The following is a 24,960-nucleotide window of genomic DNA, read 5'->3' as shown; positions in this document are numbered from 1 at the left end:
TTCTTTTACTAACGAATATTGGGATTCACCATAAGTTTATAACACCCCTACGGCTGAATGGGAGAACATGTTTGGTGAGAAGGGGATTCGAGCCCGCGACCCTTAGATTACGAGTCGAACGCCCTAACCATCTGGCAATGCCAGGCACAAACTAATAAGAGAACGTCACAAATGCAAAATATTATGGTGCTGCCATCTCTGTTAAAGAACTAAAATAACGAAACAAACTCATAATTTATTTATATATATATATACACACACACACACACACACATATTTTAGAAACAAATTTTAAAAATAAATGTATAAACATCTTAAAGTAATTCTTATTTACAATAACAAATTGTGGAATTTGTTTGGATTTAATCAAGAGTTCTTATATTTTGACTGCTTGTTGTAAAAACACGAGTATAGAGAACCATCTTTCTTCTTTAGGACTGTGTAAGTATGACGTTGTCGGTATTTATAGTATTCTGGTACATGACGGAGGGCGTGTTATATTGGTCTGTTTGATTTTGAATTTTGTGCAAAGCTGAACGAAAGCTATCTGCACTAGCTTTCCCTGATTTAGTAGTGAAAATGTAGAGGTAAGGCAGCTAGTCATCATCACCCACTGTCAACTCTTGGCATTTTACCAATGAATAGTGTGAATGACCGTTACACTATAATGCCTCCACGACTGAAAGGGCGAGCGTGTTTGGTGTGATAAGGATTTGAACCCACGACCCCCAGATTACGAGCTGAGCACCCTAACCACCTGTTCATGCTAGCATGTTATGATTGGTTGGTTTCACATTCTGAAGATACATGGGTATCTGAAACAGTACAGAAAATAAAATGTCTTAATTTTAATTGTGTAAAACTCACTATTGAAAAATGTTTTATTACTTTTACAGAACTATTTAGTTTTACTACATAATTTTGGAAATATACTACGTCAACATCAAAAAGCATAACAAAAATGTCAATAAAAAATGAAACTTGGCAAAACAAAGGATTAAGAAAAACTTGTATTAAGGAAGCAAAGTCACAGCATTTTTCTCTATGAACAAAAACAATGGATAATAAATATTCTCAGTTATTATAAAACAATGCTACGAATAATTTGAAATGAAAATTTACAAAACGTTTACAAAACATTTTGTTTTATTCAAAAAATAGCAAGAATAGCCTAGCTTCTGACTTTAGGCTAATCATAATTTTTGATAAATATGACACCAAAAATATTATGTAAGTATGTATGTACACATACATTTTTATTTTAGTTTTCACAATGAATGTCATTTATCTACCTTTAAAGAATTTTTACACATATACTTCTTGGACTGATAAAAAACTAAAACATGACTTTAATCAGCAGCATAATGCTCCAGGTATGGTTTGTTACGTATCTTTTTTAATAATGTCTTATTCCCTGTGACAGGTTCATAATCTATTGATATTTATTCATCTTTTCATTAACTCATGTACACCCCCAAATATAGACTGCTATATTTTACAAAGTATCCAATAATATTTTAGGTAAGAGCAGTTCACATTATAATTGGCAAACCTTCAATATCATTACACCTTTCATTACACCTCTGCTATAGTGCAACATAGTTTCTCTTTTGCATTAATCTACTTTTTACAACTTAAACATAAGTAATATTTCTAATTATTTGAAATTACAATAGACTTCTTCCAGTATTATGAATGAACTTTAAACACACCCATTCTGATTATACAAACACACACACATATGGATATTCATGTTCATTGATAATACAATAACATTTTAGTTGTTTATAACTATTGTTAATACTCTTCAATAGAATATGAGTATTTTTGTAGTCATTTAGTTACCTTTACCTATTAGAAAAATTTAAGATCTCTGCAGCTAATCCCATATACCAGTTTTTTTTCAGTTTTCATCTACTGACTATATGGCTGATCTTTATAAAAATGGCAACGTCTCCATTAAATTTATTACTTCTAGCCTATTCCTTACATTATATCTTGCAGAGTGCACGATACTGACCAAGTAACTGTTGATTGTTACCAACATTTCTGTAATAGAGAATTCTTATCAAAAACCTTTTATTTTAGAAATGTACAGACACAACTTGACCCAGCTTTCTAGTACTGATCAAATGACAATACTTTTTTACCAGATGTTCCACTATTAGTCATGTATTAACACAACTATATCAAACTTCCTTTTAAAAAAACTACTGTTAAAGCTTTAACTCATCACATAACAAAGTAATTTTATTTTTATAACATCACACATACACAAATATCTTAACTCCTTGGCCATGAAAGGTCACTTCACTACCAAAATTACTATTATTGAGAATGTAACTATGAAATTTTATTAAATTATCCAGAATGAGTCAAACAATGGACTCACAGCAGGCCAAATAATGAAAAATCCTTAACAAACTTTATACTATTTTATTACATTACTACACACACAGAACACAGTATCAAACTTTTACAAAGCCTTCTGCCACTGCCAGGTTCCATAAAAAGTTTTCTAGAGAAGCAGCAAGCTTATGCTCCTTCAGACTTTCTAAGGTCACCATCGGATGACCATCTACCTCTTCTGAAGACAATGACTTCAGATTGTTTAGGAGTTCCATCGTTTTCAAAGAAATTTCCTGCTCAAAACACAAAACATCAAACTAAATGAAATTTAAACAATAAAAGCAGGGAAAGAAAAGAATAAATTATTTGTATTAATTAGAAGAATTATTAAAAAACAGATTAAAAACCTTATATATTATTTCTATATAGTCTGAATATTATAACTTATCTTTTTCAGGTATCTTTAACTTTTGGTCTGATTTAACATATTTCTTGTTACATTTGTATAGCTTGTATAATCACTGCTCTAGAAATTTTACAGTAAAGCAAATGTTAAACAACCTGACAATGCTTTATAATCCTGCATATAGTCATGTAACTTAGAATAAATAAGATTTCTTAAAAATTCTGGAATAATTTATTTTCCTAGATTATAATAGTTTAACATAATTACAAAACATAATGAATTTGTAAAATTACATGATCTGAGCATGCAATTTTCCTACCAGTTATGAGTTGTATGAAACCACATAATCAGCTTAACCTTATATGCACAGTGTGCAGTGTGTATGCTACAACATTTTACAAAGTGTAGTACAACATAGTATTAAATATCTAATATTAAGGGTTACCAACTATTTACTTTGCCATACACTAGTAATTTAGAGATAATTCAGAGTAGAGGAGTGCACTTATCAGATACATATAGAAATGCTGAAGAAAAACTGTAGGTATGAATTTAAGAGGTTATACAGGTTATGCAAGTACATTATACAAGCTATATGATGTTTAATTTTCATATAAAGATCACCTTGCACTTTGACCAGTCACAGTCTGAGTCAGACTGAAGTGATCAATTCACAGACATATCCTGAGAACAAATACATTTGTAAAACACCAGATTTGCTTATGAACAACAGATTTGTACATGTGACTAAAAACTACCAAATTTCAGGCAGGTATGTGAAATAAACTTTGAATTAAGAATATTGAATTAATATTCTTTCTCCAAAATAGTGACATATTTATTATTTTATAATTCTTAAACTTTATTGAACTCTGTTTCAAATTTGGAAATTATAAAATTATTATACTTGTGAAACATCTTTATCAAAACCACATGTAGAGTTTTGAGTAAAAATAAAAGATAAAATTTATGTTTGAAAAACAAAAGATAACTCTTTGAACACATGACCCCTACTCAAATGAAAATAAACTCAAGCTATAACATTTAAGGTACATAATTTTTAAAACCTATTTCTTCTTCCCCTTTCTTATATGACACAATACATAAAAAATAAAGCAAAAGGTGAATTTATAGGATATATTTTCTTTCAAATTACTCTTGGTGTCCGATAGTACACATTCTTTTACAACTGATAACTATGAAGGATATCAGAATTTCATGATTAACACAAGGAAACTGAAAAATATGATAAATACTTACTCGAACAATGTCTTGGTTCGAAAGTTCTGTATTTTCTGCTTGTCTTACCATAAACATAGCAATATCTTTATGAGTTTTGCTCATTCCGAACGCCTCTGAAAGATAAGACATAAATTACACAATGCTCATAAAAAAATTCAATTCATAGTTAGGCAATCAATACAGTGCATTACTGCTTCTTTTTTTTTGCTGTATTGCACAGCACTTCTTTTAAACTGTTGTAGCCCTGTGACCATTTTGATCCTTTGAAGTGCTTATAATTGTAATATTTTGTATTTTTGATGTTCTTCTAATGACAGTACTTCGTTTATTTGGAGCAATTCTCCAGTTTAAATTGTTTAAAATTAATTTTTTTAGCGACTAGAGACTTTTTCTATTTTAGGTTTCATTCATATCAAGAAATTATCCATAAAAACCTCTATAACAAATTAGGAACAATAATTTTTATTTCTCAAAAAAATATTGTTTGAATTTGAAAAACTATCATTTAGAATATATTGAAATATCAAAAACAAATATCTATTCTTGAATAAACATAAGTCATTATGAAAACAAAGTTTCAGAGAGACTTTCACATTCACTTGATAGGTGTGTCTGGTATTTAATGTTTTCATAAATATTTAGTAAAACATAAGTTTAATTCTGGTAATATCCTAAATATAAACAACATTCTGGTAAAACTCACACTTGTAAGAATAGTTTAAAAAAAACAACATTAAAATGCTCTATATCGGTTAGTGTCATATGATCCAAATAAAAACAACAAAAATAAATAAAAATCAATTTTGTACCTTTTGCATGTGAAGCAATTGTGATTTCAGTAGCAGCAAGATTAACAAAAACATCATACAAATCTGTATGTGTTTCCACACCAGCATCTATGAACCCTGCAGCATAAGTCTGTAGACTGGTTAGTTCAGCACATTCACTCTCACTCAGTTCCATGTAGGGATAAAGAATATTCCAGTTTTGTCTATGCCACACTAAGGCTGGTAAAGTTCTGCAGTTGTCAAGAAATTAAATAATGATACTTAGCAGTTTAAACAGATTGCCAAAAAAAATTGAAAGGATGGCAACTCTTGCACCTCAACTCAAGAAGAAATATTTGTTGTAAAATAATTATGTTTAAACAAATTCACACATAAGTTGTATCTCTTTGTGAATACCCTCTTACAGAAAATATACTAACTTTTTTCATGAGTAATTTCTGTGCACATAGTTAACAATTTCAGTGTAATTCTTTTAAACAATAACATATCCAAAACATTACAAAAAGGAGTTATTAAGGTATATACTCCACTATAGTAAAACTATATATTTTTAAACTTATGAAACATTTTTAATAACATGAAACACAAAATCTTGAAAATAAGTCACTCTGAAAATTTTTTCTTAATACTGTCACCTCCTAATGTTTAGGATAATTATGTGATATATATATAATAAATGTTTTAAAATTATACAACACATGAAAACAATTAAATTTCAGTCTTATCAAATGCATTGCATTTCAAATACATATATAACTAAATATATATAAAACAGGGTTGTAAAAATACTGACAGATACATTTGAGGCAAGTACAGATAATAATATGGTCACCAGTATAAAGCCATAGTGTATAATGATAAATTACATTAAATATAACATTAAACTTAAACAATGATGAAAATAAATAATGTAGGAGATGATGCCAAAATTATTAAATGGCAGTATTTACCTCATAAATGAAAGTAATGCATCTAGCTGATGATGGTAAACAATGATACGCTTCTTCAGTATTAACGCTGTATAAATCAAGATGCTCTCCAAACCAAAGGTAGTGATGACATCTAAACAGTTTTAAAGAAATCAGAAAGTGATGTATCTTCTTTATAATCCAATAATCTTTACAGAAATCTCAGCCAAAAATTAAGTTAATCAAGTTGAAGCATTAATAAACAACTAGAAAATATACAGTGCTATTTATAGGTTAGATCATACAACTTATAATGTTATCATTAGAACTAACAATATAATTTATTCTCTTTCCAATAAAATATTTTTGATAAAATATATAAAAATCTTCTGCATGATTTAATTCCCTTTAGAACAATCAAAACAGGCCATCAAATACTTAATGCATTATACTTGTTGGCTGATAAAAACAAGTTTACCCATACAAAAGGTAATACCTGGTAAAGCAAGAACTAAACTCATTTCCTCAAAAGTAAGCAAGGCTTTTACTTGTGAAATGAAACAATCACAAGGAAAAATGATATATTCAGTTCAAGTTAAGACTCTCTAGGGGTTATATATTCCTACATTGAAATATCTGGTAAAAAAATAGAAAAAAAAATATTAAACTGCAGCTTCTAAAAGCCAATACTAGGGAAAAAAAACCAAAACAAACCACTTCAACAGATCTTTGGAATTGTACTCAACCAAAATGAACAACTGATAATGAAAAGATAAACTAAATTTTATTATATTCTAGAGTACAGTAATAATAATAATTTACTCTACAAACAAACAAATGTTCTGGATTTTTTAAAAATAATCATTACTAAAACATTTTGTGTAATTTAGAAGTGTAATGATTAAATATTGAACAGATGAATTTCATAAATATCCTAGTTTTGACTCTATACAATTTGTCCTTCAGAGAATCTTATTTTCTTCACCAAGTCACTTTTTTTTTGCTAGAAAAAAGTTATGCTTTGGGCATATAAAGCTTATGGTAGAGAGTGCTATTTGAAAAAAGAAGATATTAGAAAGCTAAGTTCTTGTAATATTATAAATTTTTTAATGTTATTTGGTTTTGTCCTCAGAAAAAGAGTTAAATAACAAAATAATAATGAGGTTTAATAAGATTGGGGTCTAAAATAGTAGGTATAAGCTTTTCATGTAGATTTCAGTCGTGTTGTGTATAGTACGTTAGATTAGGCTTAGTTATAATTCATCTTGCAGAGAGATTGTAAGACAAGTTGAATACATTGTTTTATTTAATAAATACATTCTGAAAACTAGTTAATTGTCAAACTTAGGATTAACAGTGTTAATATGCTACTGGAATTTAATCATAGCAACGAGTGCTTATTTTAATTCTACAAACAATACAATGGTTAAGAGTAGTTTGGCAGTTAAGTATTTCCATTTTGTTAGGTGTGATAGCTTTATCTGGAAACTCTGAGCCACTATGCACTTTTCAGGAAGCTAGGAGTGAGGATGTTCAATTTACACGTAGAGTTTGTAGGTTAGAGGCAACCCTAACTAAATTTGAGGAAACAGATAAAGAGGAGTATAAACTGTGGGAAGTGACAGCTAATTCTTCCCTTGCATATAAAAACTTAAGCTCCTATTGAAGTCCTGCTAAGATTAACAACAATATTCAAGAAGTTAAAAAGGATAGTATTAGGGTTAAAAGTAGTGAAAGAGGGAAAACAAAATGAGTAGAGAAGAATATGCATTATAAATTTAAAAATAATATAGTTATAGGTGATTTTTTGACACAGCAAGTAGATAGAATTGTCTGTGAGGTAAATAGGGAGAAAAGAGTAAGATTATGGTACCCTGAAGCATAGGTGGAAGACATAACTGACAGAACAAGTGCTATAATAAAGGGGACTATCAGTGATAAGGTTGTTGTTGTGCATATAGGGGCTAATGATATAAAGAAAAGTTAGAACTAATTAATAAGTACAAAGGGTTAATAAATGCATTTATAAATAAAGGCCATGAATTAATTGCATCAGGACTACTACTAAGAATTAGTTGTGTAGATGAAATTTTGAGTAGGCCACTAGGGCTAAGTGGAAAGCAGAAATTAATATGTAAAGATGAACAGGTTAGTTGGTTGGGCTTGTTGGATCAGTTCAGTAAAAGGAGGGCACTTTTTGGAATGGATGGTTCATAACTAAGTAGGAAAGGGTCTGGCAGGTTTGCAAGGGCTAATAACTCAGCTGTAAAGGAAGATTTAAACTTGAACTATATAGTGGTGAGGGCAATGATTGGTTGGTTGGTTTGGTGTTTTATGGTGCAAAGCGACTAGGATATCTGCAACAAACATCCAGTAAAAAGTAAAAATTGAAGTGAAATTCTTAAAATTCATAAAAGAAAATTAATGTAAAACAAGACAAAATTCAATTTTTGAATTAAAAACAAAAATAGCCTTAAATCCAATTTTTATATCTGGTCTACAGCAGTAAGAGAAAAACTACAGTAATACCAGTTGTAAAGAACTTTCTGTAGCATAACTGTAATTATCATAACTTACCAGAATAAGTTAAAAAATTAGCACTGGTCACTTGAAGTTGGCCTTTCCAGTCCCGGTTTCAAATGTTTTGACATTATGGCCATTTTCAGAAAGTAAAGTAATACAAACTTTAAAAAACTTGTAGCAAAATTGTAATTAATATAACTTGCCAGGATGACTAATGGGTAGTTCAAACAGCAGCATTAGTCACCTGAAGTTGGCCTTTTCAGTCCTGGTTTAGAGTTATTTGATTTTATGGCCACTTTCTAATTTCAAATCAAACTAGGTGTACGTTGATTCTTAAAAGGGAATCACATTAAAAATGGTCTGATGTATGAATTAAAAAAAGAAAACAACTTAAATAGCATTAAAAAGATTAATGGCCTTTAAAAACTAAAAACATTTCTAAAGTGGACAGTGTCACCATCACCAATAACACTGTCTAATGTTACAGATAAACCTTAGGACTAATTGGTGCCATTGTTCAGAGTTGTAACAATGGCAAGACAGTAAAATGTGGCTTATTGTGACCTGAATGTTACACAAACACATCAGTGCATCAGTCTCAGATAAAAGAAAATGATGAGTTAAAAAACTGTGACCAATGCATTACCTAGTTGGAACAACTTCCTTTTCTGATTCTTATGGAAAGAAGATGGCAAAAGTCCTATAGAGGGTTTTATTTTTGGAAAAGCTTGTTTTCATGTTGCTCACTCCAAGTCAACTGTTAACCGGCACAGAGCCTAGCCTTGAATATAGAACCAAAGTCCATGTATGGAACAGTCACAGCAGTGATAGTGCCAAACCAGACAGACTTAGCTGCTGTGTGAGTGAGCCTATTCCTGCAAACAGAAACATGGCCTGGTATCCAGAAAATCTGGTTAGAAGTAGATATTAAAGAGAAATGGGCTAGTTAGTTTTGAATATCGGCAAGAACAGGGTAAGAATTAATAAGAAGAGATTTCAGGCTAGTAAAGAACTAAGCGAGTCTGTATAAATTGTGCAATTTGAGTACTGCTCAATTTCTATGTGATCTAGGGCAAGAGGAATGGAGTTCAGCAGTGAACGTAGAAGCTACAGAGGAGATTCTGCATGCAACCACCAGACCACAACAAACCATAGCAGAGCCCACAGAGTCATCTGTTTTCAAACTATCTGTATAAATAGGAATGGAAGGATGGTTCGAAAGATGTTCAGCAAATAACAGACAGTAATTCCAATCGGGAGTGTGTGTGCTTTTCTCAGATGACTTAAAGACAGGTCACATTTGGGGACAGTAATAAGCCATGGTGAGATGGGCTGACCAGTGGATACAGCAATGTTATTCATGGATAGACCTAATTCACCCATCTGCACCTGTATACGAAGGGCAAAAGGAGCAACAGTAGATTCTCTGTTCTAATAAAGCATGGCCCACCAAGGAAGGAAAACACAATGCCAAATGGGATGCTTTGGTAAGGAATGAAGTTTTGAAGCATACAGTAAAGAGAGTTGCAAATGGCTGAGATGCAAAGAAGGTTCATGATACTGTGTATAAGCTCTGAACTGGAGAAATGCAAAAAGCCCTTGTGCAGAGCTGAATTCCCTAGTGATGAACGGGGTCCAGCATCTTTAAGGGTGTGGTCCTGGCAGAGCCATAGACCAGTGATCCATAGTCTAGTTTTGATCGAATAAGAGTATGATATATCTTTAGCATAAAACATTGATCCGCTTCCTAAGTGGTGGAAGAGAAAACATGCAGGATGTTCAGTGACTGTACAATACAGTCAGTTACTGCTGTCACATAGTTGTTTATTGATGGCTTACAGATGATGGCAGGATCAAGATCTGCGAGAGCAGTCAAAGATGGCCAGTTTGCTTGATCCAGCTTCCACTGGGGCATGCGGGTCAGATGGCATCAACCACAGCTAGTCTCTCTCAAAATATAGGAAAATGATTCTTCCTCATGGGTTATTGTTAACCCTCTATGAAAAGTGGGAGAATAGAGAAGAGGAGCAAACTGAGAGATGAATAGCAGTAAAGGACTGATTAGGTGCACAAAAATAAGTATAAGAACCAGTATTGAAAAGAAAAAGGTTGTGATTGGAGAGCATATACTCTACAGAGCAACCCTATCCATCAATATCAGCACTTCCCCAGAGGGGATGATGTCCATTAAAGCCCCCTAGGATTAAAAAGGGAGACAGCAACTGTTCAATGAGAGCATCAAGAGCTGATTGATCAGCTGGTCTCTACAAGCAACAGGTAGAGAGAATAATCAGTGATGGTACGACCCAAGGAAACACAGATGGCTACAGCCTCTAAGGGTGTGTCAAGTGGCAAAGACAGAGTGGGCACATGCTGAATAACCAACAGGGCCACCCCTCCATGCACTCGTCCATCACACAGCCTGTCATTTCTGTGCAAAGAAAACTGCAGAAAGGTGACTGTATCAGCAGGTTTCAGAAATATTTCCTGTAAGGAAAGACGTACAAGATGGTAGGAAGCAATTGGTGCTTTGACGTCATCCAGATTAGAATGTAAACCTTGATAGTTCCATTGTATCAAAGTGGCCATCTTTATTTATGTGTAGGCAAATTAGGTGGAGAGCCCTTATGTTTTTGATCACGTCTTTATCTTTATTTTCTTTAATCAAGGGAGATATATCGACCTCCATGGATCCTGCCATGGGTAAATTGGGGATGTTTCTGTTGTTGGAAGAGGATTCCAAAGACTGAGGACATGAACAAATGATTGTTTTGCATCTTGGGGCAGGAAAACAAGATGTATACATAGAAATGCTTGCACTCAGAACCAAAGGAAATGGATCTTGGGGTTTGCTGGAATATATGCTAGGGACAGAGATGGGTGTTGACAGCGATTCATCAACTTTTTTAACTCTGAAGGTCAAAAGACCTTTCATTTGGTTCAAGAACAATTCTTTTGGAGGCACAGAATGATCCATCTGCACTCCCACTGTAGTAGTTGAATGAAGTGCAGCATCATATATCCGAGATGAAGTGGTGGACAGCAATTTTCAGGTCTCGGGGTAAGTAATGTTATGAATCATTTTAAAATGCTGCATCTCTTTTCCTTCCAACCATTGAGGGCAAGAACAAAAGTAGGATGGGTGAGAGCCATTGCAATTGATGCAATGACGGTCCGTTTCACACTCCTAGGCATCATGGTCCTTGCCACTGCAATGAGCCCATGTCAAGAAACTATTACATGATGTATTCAAGTGACTGAACCATTGACATCGGGAACATCTGAGAGGGCTTGGAATTAAGATAACCTGCCTTGATGATGGCAGGTTGATGAATTGATGTAAATGTGAGAATGAGGACATTGGTTGGCATCATAATTTCATCTTTCGAGTGAAGGTATGCCTCACTGCAGAAATTCCTTAGGTGGAGAAACCAGTGAGAATCTCTGACTATGGGATGCTTTTCAAATCCCTCTCAATAATAACCCCTTTGGACAAATTCAAAGTAGCATGAGGTGTAACCTCAATAGGTATATCCCCAATCGCCTTTGAATGTAAGAGGAGAAGAGGAGTTCACTGTGTTGAGATGTGGATGTTTCCACCAATATGTCACCAAAGCAAAGTTTTTTGAACACCTTTGAAGAGCCAGAAAGTCCCTCTAGTCCCTTCTAAATGAAAAATGGAGACATCTGCTCTACAGGTTTGTCTGAAAGAGAATGTAGTATAAGAAAATGAGGTACAGGTGTTACAGATGTTGAAGATTGCTACTCAGAATCTTCAATTGTTTACCTGTGGACTGTTTTTTCAATAATTTTATTTAAGTTTTTATTTGATGCTACATAATAAAAAAAGAATATTTCAGTGCCCACTGATACCACTCACCATGAAGCCCTACGAGGGGATGCACTATAATGCCAAACAAGGACACTGCAGCAATGCCAGGATTTTGAGAACACTATACCTAAACACCAGCATCAGATACAATGTCCACAACATCCAACACTGGTACTTGGTTGATTCTAGCATAAGTGGACCAACCAACTGACCCTAGGTGGGCCACCCCAAGGATGTTTGTCTACAGGAATTCAAGGCCAAAGTGGTATGTTAGGGTTGGAGCCCTCAACCACCAGGATCCTCTCTTCCCTTTCATGGGATCATGTGGGTTGATGATCAGATCCCAGAGGAGGTAAAATGAAAGAACAACCTTCCCTAAGAGGTCAATTTGCCATGTACAGGAATCCACATTGAAGGGGAGGGCAATGATAAACTAAATGAAATAAAACTGAGATGTAGAGGAAAGTGTACTATAAGAAATCTGTATCAAATTTACAAGAATAGACTTAATTGTTACTACTGTAATGCTAGAAGTGTAAGAAATAAAATAGATTAATTTTGGGCACTGGTAGGAATAGAGGATTTTGATATAATGGGAATAACTGAAACATGATTATATGTGCATGATTTTGATGACAGAAATTACTTTCATGTGCTTGGTTATAGCTAATTTAATAGGAACAGAGTAGTAAAGAGAGGGGGAGGAGTGACTGCATTTAAAAAGCATGAGTTATGTCCTGTTAAAGTTAAGAATATTAAGAATGATAGCAAGGTGAGTGAATCAACTTAGGTTTCTGTTAGAGGATACCAAGGGGAAAATAAAACTCTTAACAAGAATTTGTTACAGACCACCAGGTGAAACTGATGAAATTAGTGACAAACCGTAAAGAGAGATTGAGATTTCAGCTGTTAATGAAGTCATAATTATGGATGATTTTAATTTCAAACATATTGAATAGGAAATGCTAGAGTTAAACCGTGAGTGAAAAAGATTTCTGGAAACTCTTCAATATAAGATATCTTTAACAACTGGCCAAGGAATTTACTAGAAATAATGCTAATTTAGATTTATTGTTAACTTTTAATAGAGAAACAGTTGAGAGGATGGAAACTGTGGAACACCTACATACAAGTGATCAATACTGTATTAGATTTGGTGTTTTACTGCACATGGAAATCAAGAATAATGGTATTTTGATTCCAAATCTCAAAAAAGCAAATTTTGAAAGGATAGAACAAGAATTGTTTGTTGTGAATTGGGTAGCTGAGTTATTTGGAGACATTGTGCATATGTGGAAAAATGTTTTCAATATTCAAAACAATTATATTCCTTACAGAAAGAAAAGAGCAGTTGCAACTGAAAAACAGATTGGCTCACAAAGAGTTTAAGAGATAAAATTAAAGAAAAGCATCACAAAAAAAAACAAACTGACTGGTATCAGAGAAGATCAAGAAAGTTGATCAAACAATAAATTAGGACATCCAAAAAGATGTATAAAAACAATTTGGCTGAAAACATAAAAATTAACAGTAAGGTTTTTATGGTACAGTAGGGGTAAACAAAATGTTTGGATGGGAATAGGATCCTTGATAAAGGAAGACTTGTATCTGATGATTATGAATTAGATAGAGTATTACATTTTGCTTTTTCTTCAGTCTCTATTAATGAAGACTTGAGCAGTATTCCTCATCTTGAGCATTTAAATATGAAAACAAAGTTGAACCAGACAGTGGTATAAATTCTGAGCTTGTTAAAATAAAATTGAGAAGTTTAAAGAATGATTAGGCTCCTGGGCCAGATAATATTTCCCTAAAGGTTTCAAAGGAGAACAGTCACTTGCCACAATCTTTTGTAAGTCCTTTAACAGTGGACAAGTATCAACAGATTTGAAATTAGCTAATGTCACACCTGTCTTCAAGGGAAGTAATAGAAGTTGTCCTAAGAATTAAAAGCATATTTGTCTTACATCATTGCACATCACAAGCCAATGTTATATTGTAAATGCCAAAAAAAAACATGAACAGTATAAAAGAGGAACCTAATATACTAGTTTGAACACACACACACACAATAATATCAGCCATCCATTGATAAAACAATCACACAAACGCTTTTGAGAACTTACTTTTTGAGCAATAAAAAAAAACAAATAAATAACAAAGAATATACAATTAATCAAAGCTCTCTGCAACTAGGCATACTGTGACGAATGACTGAGGTGTTCACTAATCATACAGCTACAACACAGTATGTAATAACTAAATTAACATTAAGAATGCTTTTGCCTCTTTTTAAAGAAAAGTTTATTTTCGGTTGGGCTTTATGTTTGGCAAAATGTTAAATAATAGAATTGCTGTTTTTCACTGTTATTTAAGATGCAAAACAACATTAGATGTTTGTTTGTTATGATGATGAAGAGAACAAACATTTGCATTATGTTTCACTGTTTCATAAGAAGTGAAATACACTTCAATTATAGTTTACGGATAACTTACTTCTAATTGGAGATGCTGCAAAAGCAGCTTTCTGATCAAACTCCTTAGACAGAAAAGTTCCATTTTCTTCTGTGGTGCAAGAACCTCTGATTATGACAGAAAGATACAGGTTAAGAATAGCAGTTGGGTCTCCTGTCTTGCAATATATTTTACTCAGGATTTTTGATAAATTCACATACTTCTCAGGATTGAACTCAAGTGTTTGTAGGACTAATGCAAACTGTCTTACCTTCAGTTAAAATAAAAATAATGTAATGAAAACTTCAATATTCACAAGTTATATTTTTATGAAAGAATCTTATCTTTTCATATACTACAATAATTTTAAATAGAAGGTAAACAACATCATTTATAATACAAAGGCTCATTTGTGACCAAAATATGAAAACAAAACACAGTTTAAAGATAATTTTTCAAAAACATTCAAGAGTAATGTTATAAACAACTGTCAGGGAAAATTAACATTAGACAGAAGCATTTGATATAAACTTAATAATATTAAATATACAGTTAATTAAAAATGATGCCAATTTATTTACATCCTTTAGACAAAAACTTTTATAACAGAAAACTAAACAAAATCACAATATCATACCTTTGGAAGTTTATCAGTATCGAAAACTTCTGTTGTGTAAATGTAGTACCATGCTCGATGATGATGACAGTAACGAAAAGTAACTGGAGGAACAGGTCCACCAGATCTTGGTTCACCCTCTAAACCACATTTCTGGATCAGTAAATTTCTCTTTTTATAAGCTATGGATGGGTATGACCATGTCCAAAGAATATCATTGTTTGTATCTCTTTCTAAAGGAGAGAAAAATTATAGGAATACACTGAAACACCTTTCATTTAAAAAAAAAAAACGCATCACCAAATCAAGATTTAACACACTCGGTAGACTGAACACTAACTTTATTCGTTTGATATTTCATTAGACTGCCAAGTAATAAAGCATTGTAATTGAACTTTTAATTATTCAGTTTTGCATTTAGCTATAAAAGCTTAAATTAAATTGGCTTCAAAAGCCGCATTATTTATAATATGTACAACAACTTACCTATTAGCCCAACAGCTACCAAATCACAAGAGATCTCCATTTTACCGAACACAACGCAGCGTCCTCTTTAAAGCGGACGAAAATTGTTTATTTGCGGTAAGAAACAAAATATCTGAAAACAAAATAAGTACACCGTGTCTTTGTGTTTATTCGTTTTGTTTTTGAACTTCGCAAAAAGCTACTCAAGGGCTATCTGTGCTAGCCGTCCCTAATTTAGCAGTGTAAGACTAGAGGGAAGGCAGCTAGTCATCACCACCCACCGCCAACTCTTGGGCTACTCTTTTACCAACGAATAGTGGGATTGACCGTCACATTATAACGCCCCCACGGCTGAAAGGGCGAGCATGTTTGGCGTAACGGGGATGCGAACCAGCGACCCTCAGATTACGAGTCGCACGCCGTAACACGCTTGGCCATGCCGGGCCACACCGGGTCTTTTTGAGAAAATAAATTATTGTCATATTATCATTAATAAGTTTAAATTTCACTGAGAAGACATGTAAATTAATTAAACACTATTAGTAATTACACAGAAAATAAAATTCAGTTAAGAATCATGTGAGAATTACTTGTCATATGAAGTTCACAATTTTATTGGGGTAAAAAAAAAGAAACAAACCAATCATGTAAAGTATAGTTATTGGATTTATTTTTTTTTCTACCGGTCCGGCATGGCCAAGCGTATTAAGGCCGACCGCCTTAGTCCTAGGATCGCAGGTTCGAATCGCGGTCGCACCAAACATGCTCGTCATCCCAGGCGTGGGGGCGTTACAATGTGACGGTCAATTCCACAATTCGTGAACTTCGAAAGGTTTTGCTTTCCCCACAGTATAAGCAAGCTTCAAAGTTAAGAAAATATTACAAAAATATTTTTTCTTCGTGAACTTATTAAATTAAACTAGCCTATTAACTCAATCTTTTATGTATGAAAAATCATTTATTAATACGTTCGGTTCCATTTTATACTAGATTCTTGTTGACGTAACTATAAGCCTTTTTGGTTCAAATTATTCTGAAACTGTCTTTTTTAAGGTTTATTTTGTTGCTATACGAACCACGATTTGTTCTGGGGCCTGGCATGGCCTAGCGCGTTAAGGCGTGCGCTTCGTAATCTGAGGGTCGCGGGTTCGCGCCCGAGTCGCGTCAAACATGCTCGCCCTCCCAGCCGTGGGGGCGTTATAATGTGACGGTCAATCCCACTATTCGTTGGTAAAAGAGTAGCCCAAGAGTTGGCGGTGGGTGGTCATGACTAGCTGCCTTCCCTCTAGTCTTACACTGCTAAATTAGGGACGGCTAGCACATATAGCCCTCGAGTAGCTTTGTGCGAAATTCCAAAACAAACAAACGATTTGTTCTTGTTAATGGTACTAACATTTTTAGTGCGATTTTTACTTACTTTAGCCTATGCTTATACAACTGATAAGTTCAAAGTAAATAATTTCTGAAATTTTAGGTTATTTTTCAACAAAAAATAATAATAGTTTTCATAATACAAATTTCTCATTTCTTAGGCCCGGCATGGCCAGGTGGGTTAAGGCGTTCCAAGGATCGAGGGATCGAACTCCCGTCGCACCAAACATGTTCGCCCTTTCAGCCGTGGGGCGTTATAGGTTACGGTCAATCCCACTAGTCGTTGGTAAAAGAGTAGCCCAAGAGTTGGCAGTAGGTGGTGATGACTAGCTGCCTTCCCTCTAGTTCTACACTGCTAAATTAGCGACGGCTAGCGCAGATAGCCCCTGAGTAGCTTTGCGCGAAATTCAAAAACAAAACCTTCTTCTAGTTCTAATTTTTAAAAATATATTTTGCAGAATTAGACTGTTGATCAAGTTTTTATCAATCATTTTGTTAAAATTATGTTTCCATGGTTAAATAAAATTGAAGATATGTTTGTTTATTTTTTAAGATACAGGATCCATGGAAATTTATAAGTGAGAATAACTGACGTTAATACTGAAAAAAGGACTATAATAGGAAACAATATTTTAAAGCTTTTATGCTCAATTAACAAATAGCACTGCTTACTTACTTTGTGGATGCTGTTTAAATATCCACTTGATAAGAAATGTAGAAATAAGTGTATCATAGGCTATTTGCAAATAAAATAATCGAAATTTATATATTAAATAAAACCCGAGGCTTTTAATGTCCATTTTGAAGTATCAAAATTAATAAAAGGGAATTAAATCTATTGCCTTTAGATAATACGATCACATTAACCACATTTCATTAATTTCCTTGCAAAGTGTTTGTAGTTTCATCTGGCCTTTCGATTCGAAGCTTTAATAAAACAACTTACATTTTTCCTAGTGTATATGTACACACTTCATAAAGTTCTCAAAGCTAGAAAATAGTATAAAACACAAATATTAAATTCCAGTTAAGATCTGTAGAACCTTAAGAAGGGGAAAAAGTCGTATAGATGAGACCTGGATGATGTGCCCAGATCTCCATGGGTTCTTCAGTCCAGAAAGGTCATTTATTGAAGATAGTGCAATGGATTATAGTAAAATTATATTTTAAATAGCCAGCAAATACAATTTAGAGAAGTGCTGGCTTTTCCTATAATAGTCCATGGAATATATATAATCTGGATCAGACAAAACATATGATATAGAAATATATATATCATGAAGAAACCTTGAGTGGCCATATGCACAATCTATTCCATCAGCTTTGAAGTAACTCCCACCTTATTTCATGTGGACTGGTGAAAAACTGATCTAGATGCTCACCTTTCAGAAAGTTGCGGGAGGAAGGTGCAGTATTATGTTGTTACGGTATGGATACATTTATGTACCTCTACTCAACAGTCAGTCTCTATGATCCCTTACAGCTGCAATAGTAGGATATATTTGAGATGTAGCTAGTATTCCCCGTTCAGCCAATCAAGGCATCGTATTAGCTATTACAGTAATGAATGCATGTATACGTCTTTACTTCACTGTCAGCTTGTACGTCTGTCTTACCAGGTGTTTGAGATTTAGCCAGAATTACATGTTTAGACGGTGGAGGAACCAGTACAAAGATCATACCGGTGAGGCTCTTAAGAAATCACCTAAAAGAAGTCCATGGGATGTAACATCTGATGGCAAGGGCTCTATAGAAATGCAGCCGTGCGAGAGAGCATCTAATCTCATCCAGGATATACTCTTCGCCTGCAAAGAAAAAAAAAAGAGAAAAAGAAAAGGCAAATAAGCTAGATTTATATTGTTTGGACGAACGGAATCAGTACACGGTCGTCTGAGTTCTTTCACTCAAGATGTCGGACAGCTAATATGGGTAGTGAGGTTGGGATTCATCTAGACCTATATTGTACGTTCACCTCCTCCACCATCAGACTCGATTGGTCAAAATTAACTGAAAGAGAAGAAAACTTATAATAAGAATCCATGCTTACATCCTTTAATAAGTCAGGTTGTCCACGTAATGAAGAAACGATCAAAAATACGGAAAAACAGAAAAAAGGTTTTGTAAGTGTAGAAGAGTGACCTACATTAGTATCAAAGTCTATGAATGAGGCAAAATTCTTGGGTGGTGTGTCAAGTTTAGACCAAGGGAGAAGTTTCTAGTATAATGAACTGACTGTTGGATATTTACCTTAATATTGATGTTTGTTTTAGTTAAATATATATTTGTAAATGCATATAACTTATATTGTTAAATGTGTATTGTAAAATTCCCGCCTATTCTTTAAATATATAGAAGATTCTCGAGAGTAAGAATCAATATTATACCATGTGTGTATGTAAAATACCAGTATTGTTTCTTAGCTGAAATTTCTAGAAAACCTGCTCTCAAGCTTATAAAAGGTAATCAATGCAACATGGAGAGACAGTTTTATATTGTTGGTTTGCTACAGTTAGTATGCTATATGCCTCAGAAGCTAGAGCTGTCACAAACGCTTATTAATCTGAAAACTACAGATACGTGACAAGGAACGTTTATATTCTTTCATAGATTGTTTAGGTAGAGTATTTATGGTGAAACTTCAGGATCTTAAGACGAAAGGAGAAAGATTTTCGAAACGTCGTCCTTTACATTTGTGTCTCTACAACAGGCAATTGCCGTCCATTCTACAAAGTTTCATCAGGAACGTTTATAGATTTCGAACATTACAAACTGTTAAATTTCTAAAATTAACTTCGAACGTTAACATTTCTGCGAGGACATTAGATATCTTTCTCGGTGAAAAGTTAGTTTAACCGCATGGATTAAGCCAAGAATGGAGCTAGATTGCTTCCCGTTAAGTGAATTGTACTTGTGTATCAACATAAAATTAATTCACTTGTCATGAACTTTCGATAAAATATTCAGTTACAAATTAGATAGAAGACAGTGTTGTTTGTAAGTTTATAATGCTTGTGTATATAAATCATTATTTGTAATAACTGTTATTATAATTTGTCATATTTAAATATACTTGTGTTAAGAAAGAAAATTGTGTTTATCAATCTTGTTGACAAATGTAATAAATTTAATACATAACAACATCCAATTAACTTTTGAATTAAAATTTCAGGCTATTTGAAATTGTAAATCGGAGACACGTCCGAGATAAGTTATGATACATAACACTAGAAACAAGAGTGAAACCCGTAACTTCTGTGTAAGTGTGACGTTTAGAAGAATGGGCACATCTAGGTCTGGGAGAAGCAGTGATAGAAATGGGGTTTGGAAGTGTATTGTGTATGTGGCATACAAAGGTATGCTCTATGGAATTATGAGGCATTGTGAATTGGTATAGGGAATAGAGTAGGTTGAAGGAGGTTTATGACAAGGAGTCTTTGGTGGATCTAGGTTGAATTGTTTAGTGGTTGTTTGTATTCGAGGGAAGATATAGTGAGGGATAAAGTATCGTAAATTACAAGATAGGGAAACGATTGAAAGAAAAAGGAAAGGTGTAAACTATCATTTGTTAAGAATTGTGTCCTATTTACAAGTTTAAAGTGGGTGTTTTAAAGGAAGGATTAACATGAGTTACATTGACGGAAGTCGTGTAAAGGCGCTAAATTTGTTAGTTTTCTTGTTCAAAGAATCAATAGCACAGGACTGTTATCTTAAAAGTAAATTAGTATGTCCATTGAAATCACAGTAGATGATGCTAGAGAAACAAACACTAGTTCTATAGTTAGAGTTCAAAATTAATGATAGCTATGTCTGAACCATAGCTGTCTCTGATTTAGTCGTTTCGCCCATTATGTGTATAATGTGTCGTTCAGGTGAACAAAGAAATAGTTTACTATTTCTTGTACACTTATGTTTGTTTTATCAAATATTTTGTGATATAAAAGTTGAATTGGAGAATGTTTTCGGTCACATATTAAATGGTTTGAAAGGAGAAAATGTTCTGTTTATGTTTTTTTTTCTTATTTCTTTTTTGAGCTCAAAAACTGTAGGCTAGTAAAAACGTTCACTGTTTTTATGTGCTCACGGTAGATTAATTATAGGTATTATATTAGGTTTTAAAATACCACTATGATAAACTTTATGGTTTGGAAGGTACTGATCATATCAATTTAAATACTCGTTTGGACTTTCTGTTTGTTTGAGGTTAAACACAAAGCTACACAATCGGCTATGTCTGCTGTGTCCACCACAGGTATCGAAAAATATTTTTTTTAGCGTTATAAGCCTCCAAACATAGCGCTGTGCTAATGGGTGGCTTGAAGTTTGTAACTCAATTTGTGAAATGCTGAGATTACAAATATGCAGCTGAAATCTGTGTTCATCATATTCGTCAGACTCTGTTATTTTTAACCTCGCAATAAAAACAGATTTAATATCGAAGAACTGATTACTAAAGAGAAAGATTAGGATCATGTTTTTAATAGTCACCTGCTGTATCTGTTGAAAAGCGACTACAAAACATTTGCAAACGTTTTAGTTATTCGTTCACCTAATGTTGTAGGCTCACTTGTTTCTCATAGCCAAATTGGTTGTGCTCCCAGATGTGAGGCTGTTAGAGTGTTTTATACATTACTTAAGCGCTACACAAATTAAGTTTGATCAGTGTGTGTTTTCTTTATAGCAAAGCCACTCGAGCTATCTGCTCTATCCACCGAGGGGAATCGAACCCCTAATTTTAGCGTTGTAAATCCGTAGATTTACACATTTTCAAGCGGGGGATTTTATAATATAAAAAAAAATCTTTTAGCTTTTGCATAAGACATTTTGTCTTTTTACTAAAATAAAGATTTATCAATAACATGTAAATTATTAATATTTCAATTGATTTTCTTATTATGGTTTATATTTGCAGGTGTTGCATAAGAATACTTCTCCGTATGGTTTAATGCATAGACATATATTAACTTTTAAATGGGATGTATATAAAGTACCTTATGGTATATAAGTACAAGTGGTATAAACTTCTTTGATGTAGACCCTTGTAAATACGCTTTTTGCTTAAAGTTATTTCAGAACTGTTTAACTGGTAAGAGGACATTTAGTTTTAAATCAGCCACTAGAGTATTAGTTTAGTTAACATGGTGTTTTGGATTATTATTATTATTTTGTAATTTCGTACATCGATATCTACAAGTATTAGTTTAATGATTACATATATATTTTTTTAGACTTCTTTTCTTCCATACCAAAAATAAGATTCAAAAGAGAATCCTTGACGTAGCTCTAATATTTTTCAAACACTTTATTTTATGTTACTTTATTAATGATTGAAAAGGACTTACAAACACAATCAAAAGAATTATTTTAGTTAATATGGTGGTTTGGTTTAATATTAATTTTTGTAATTTGATACATCGAGTATTAGTTTAGCAAACTAGATAGAAACGAGGCTGGATGGCAGAAGTGTTTGTGTGTGTATTTTTCTTATAGCAAAGCCACATCGGGCTATCTGCTGAGCCCACCGAAGGGAATCGAACCTCTGATTTCAGCGTTGTAAATCCGGAGTCATACTGCTGTGGATGGCAGAAAGTACAGGGCTGCTATAAACTGAATTCAACCAAACTGGATAAATGTCACAAGTGGGGTATCTCAGGGTTCAATTTTAGAGCCATTGCTCTTTATGATTTACATCAATGATATAGATGAAGGTATGGTCAGTAAATAACTCTTTTCTATAGTTTTGCAAATCGATATTTGTGAAGAGAGATAGCGTGGGAAGATTATATGATAACATTTATGATATTTTTGTGGTTTTTTCTTAAGTTGGATTTCATTAGGCATAATAGAGACACTGCTGACGTTGATTTATGTGATTGAGCGTCTAATTAGAATTGATCTTTTAATTTTTCCGAAATTTTAAAGGAAACAATTGTACATTTGTTGTAGTTTTCGCTGCCTTTATGTTGTGTGAATTTCTTTTTTGAAAACAAACAAACATAGCCATACACGATTCTGTTTTGTTAAATTTTAATTATTGTAGGAGCTTTTTATATTTCATAATAAATATCATATGGCCTAGTTGGAATATTGCATACATGGTTTAATTGCTACAAAACGAAATTATTTTCGATGAAACTAGTCATACTAAATTATACTAAATTTTAATTATAATTTTTAGTTCTCGAAGTGTTGACTATAGCATAGAAAGCACTTATTGAATGGCTAGCCACTAAATAAAAATATTTTACCATTCATATTTCACCTCAGATCCACAAATTAAGATACTGTAATTGTTAATTGTGACTATAAACACTTGTATACAGAAGCTCTGTAGTCATAAGTTCAACACTAGAGGTATATTATTGAAATTATGTAATGAACATGACATAACTGGTAGTTAATGAAATTGTAATAAATAAGTACTGCTGTAAAAACCGTGTAAATAAATATAGTTAAGCTATAAATGTTAAGGCATAGTAATTATTATTTTTTTAAAGGACAAACTAAAACCTAAAACAAACCCAGAACCTTAACATTTGGAAAATCCCAGTAGAAAATCAGTACTTTTAAATTTACAGAAATTATAGAATTTATCATTAAGATTATGTTTTTAACTATCTTGCCGGAAATAGGCTAACCAATTAATGTTACGTTACAAGGTATAAAAATATTTTTCATGTGTTTTTTTCCCTTTTTTCACGTGGTATTCCTTTGTTTAGGAAATAATGTTCTAAGCATGTAAAACTACAATCACCAATGTTATCAGTACCAATAGACTCGTGGACGGATAAAATGTTACATTTTCTTACGACTATTCGATAGACATCTCCAAAATTCAGGGAACTGGCGTAAGCACATAGCTAAGTCTTTATCAAGTCTGCACAGAGGAAACACTAAGGTTTCCTCAAAACTTTATACCAGACAACATTTTAACACCCCTTTTACGTCACACATAGGCTCTTTCTTATGCATTACACATTACAACTCACGTGCTGTTGGAATTTGAAAAATAATATTTCTGGATTGTATATGAAGTTGGGCCACGCACTAACTATGGTATCATTTCATAACTTCTTAATTTTTAGCACTGTTTCCTGTCCTAGTTTCGCGTTTCGTGCTTGTATATTCTTTATTTTACCACACACATACATATAAATTTCTTCTCCACTAAAGTACAGATATATATACAACTATTTGAGCATATTATGAAATTTCGTTCCATTTTTATAACCCATCTTAAAATATAAACTTTCCCCCAAAATTGTACACATTTATGTGTAATATCGCAAATAATTTTTGTTTGTTTGGAATTAAACACAAAGCTACAGAATGGGCTACGTTTGCTTCGTCCACCAAAGGTATCGAAACCCGGTTTCTAGCGGTGTGCGTCCGTTGTACTACTGAGGGACTTGCAAGGACTTCAAACCAAAACCTTTTAGTGAATGCTAATAATAGTCAATTTATTCAAAAGACATAAAGTCACACAAACATTTACATATCAAAAATCTCTATTTCATCCAATCACTGAAGAAATTTTAAGAAATTACTTAATGAATGAATACAAAATAATTAAGTACACGAGCCAGATATCACACTTTTTGCAAAAAACAAATAAACAAACCCCACAACATTAACGTTTATGGTGAATTTTAAATAATATTTCCACCCCTTTTTGTTTTCAAATATCAGTTTTTAACCACAAGTGATATACTTTTAGTTTCTAATGTATTGACCCCCACGGGCACAGAGGTATGCCTGCAGATTAGATAGCTCATTGTGTAGCTTATGCTTAACTACAAACACATTCTAGTGTCTTATAATAAACAAGGCATTCCTTTGTACAAACCCACTGCAGTATGTTAAATGAGGTTATATTTTTTCTTTTTTAATATGTTTTAAAACAACGTTTTATCTGAAATCTTTTTTATAGACTTTAAAACAGCGATGCTTCAATAATTTTCTTTGTTTCATTGTAATTCTATATATATTAAAAATTATATAGGTGGAAA

The 24,960-nt window shown here is 33.0% G+C and overlaps 1 protein-coding gene across 1 annotated transcript; it reads right to left on the bottom strand.

Annotated features, from left to right (window-relative positions):
* Nucleotides 1-631: 631 nt before the first annotated feature.
* On the bottom strand, nucleotides 632-15,711 carry LOC143253244 (DENN domain-containing protein 10-like). Its single transcript, XM_076506787.1, has 8 exons — nucleotides 15,605-15,711; nucleotides 15,140-15,351; nucleotides 14,545-14,773; nucleotides 5,736-5,847; nucleotides 4,807-5,015; nucleotides 4,016-4,110; nucleotides 2,481-2,642; nucleotides 632-815 (listed from the first exon to the last, which is right to left on the bottom strand). The coding sequence occupies exons 1-8, from the start codon at nucleotides 15,642-15,644 to the stop codon at nucleotides 762-764; spliced, it is 1,113 nt and encodes a 370-aa protein (XP_076362902.1). The 5' UTR covers nucleotides 15,645-15,711; the 3' UTR covers nucleotides 632-761.
* Between the last annotated feature and the right edge of the window lie 9,249 nt (nucleotides 15,712-24,960).

This window comes from Tachypleus tridentatus, chromosome 1 (genome assembly GCF_004210375.1).
Source record: "Tachypleus tridentatus isolate NWPU-2018 chromosome 1, ASM421037v1, whole genome shotgun sequence".
In the NCBI taxonomy this organism is placed as follows: Eukaryota; Metazoa; Arthropoda; class Merostomata; order Xiphosura; family Limulidae; genus Tachypleus; species Tachypleus tridentatus.
Note: the sequence above shows the minus strand (reverse complement) of the source record. Positions and strands in the feature narration are given on the sequence as shown.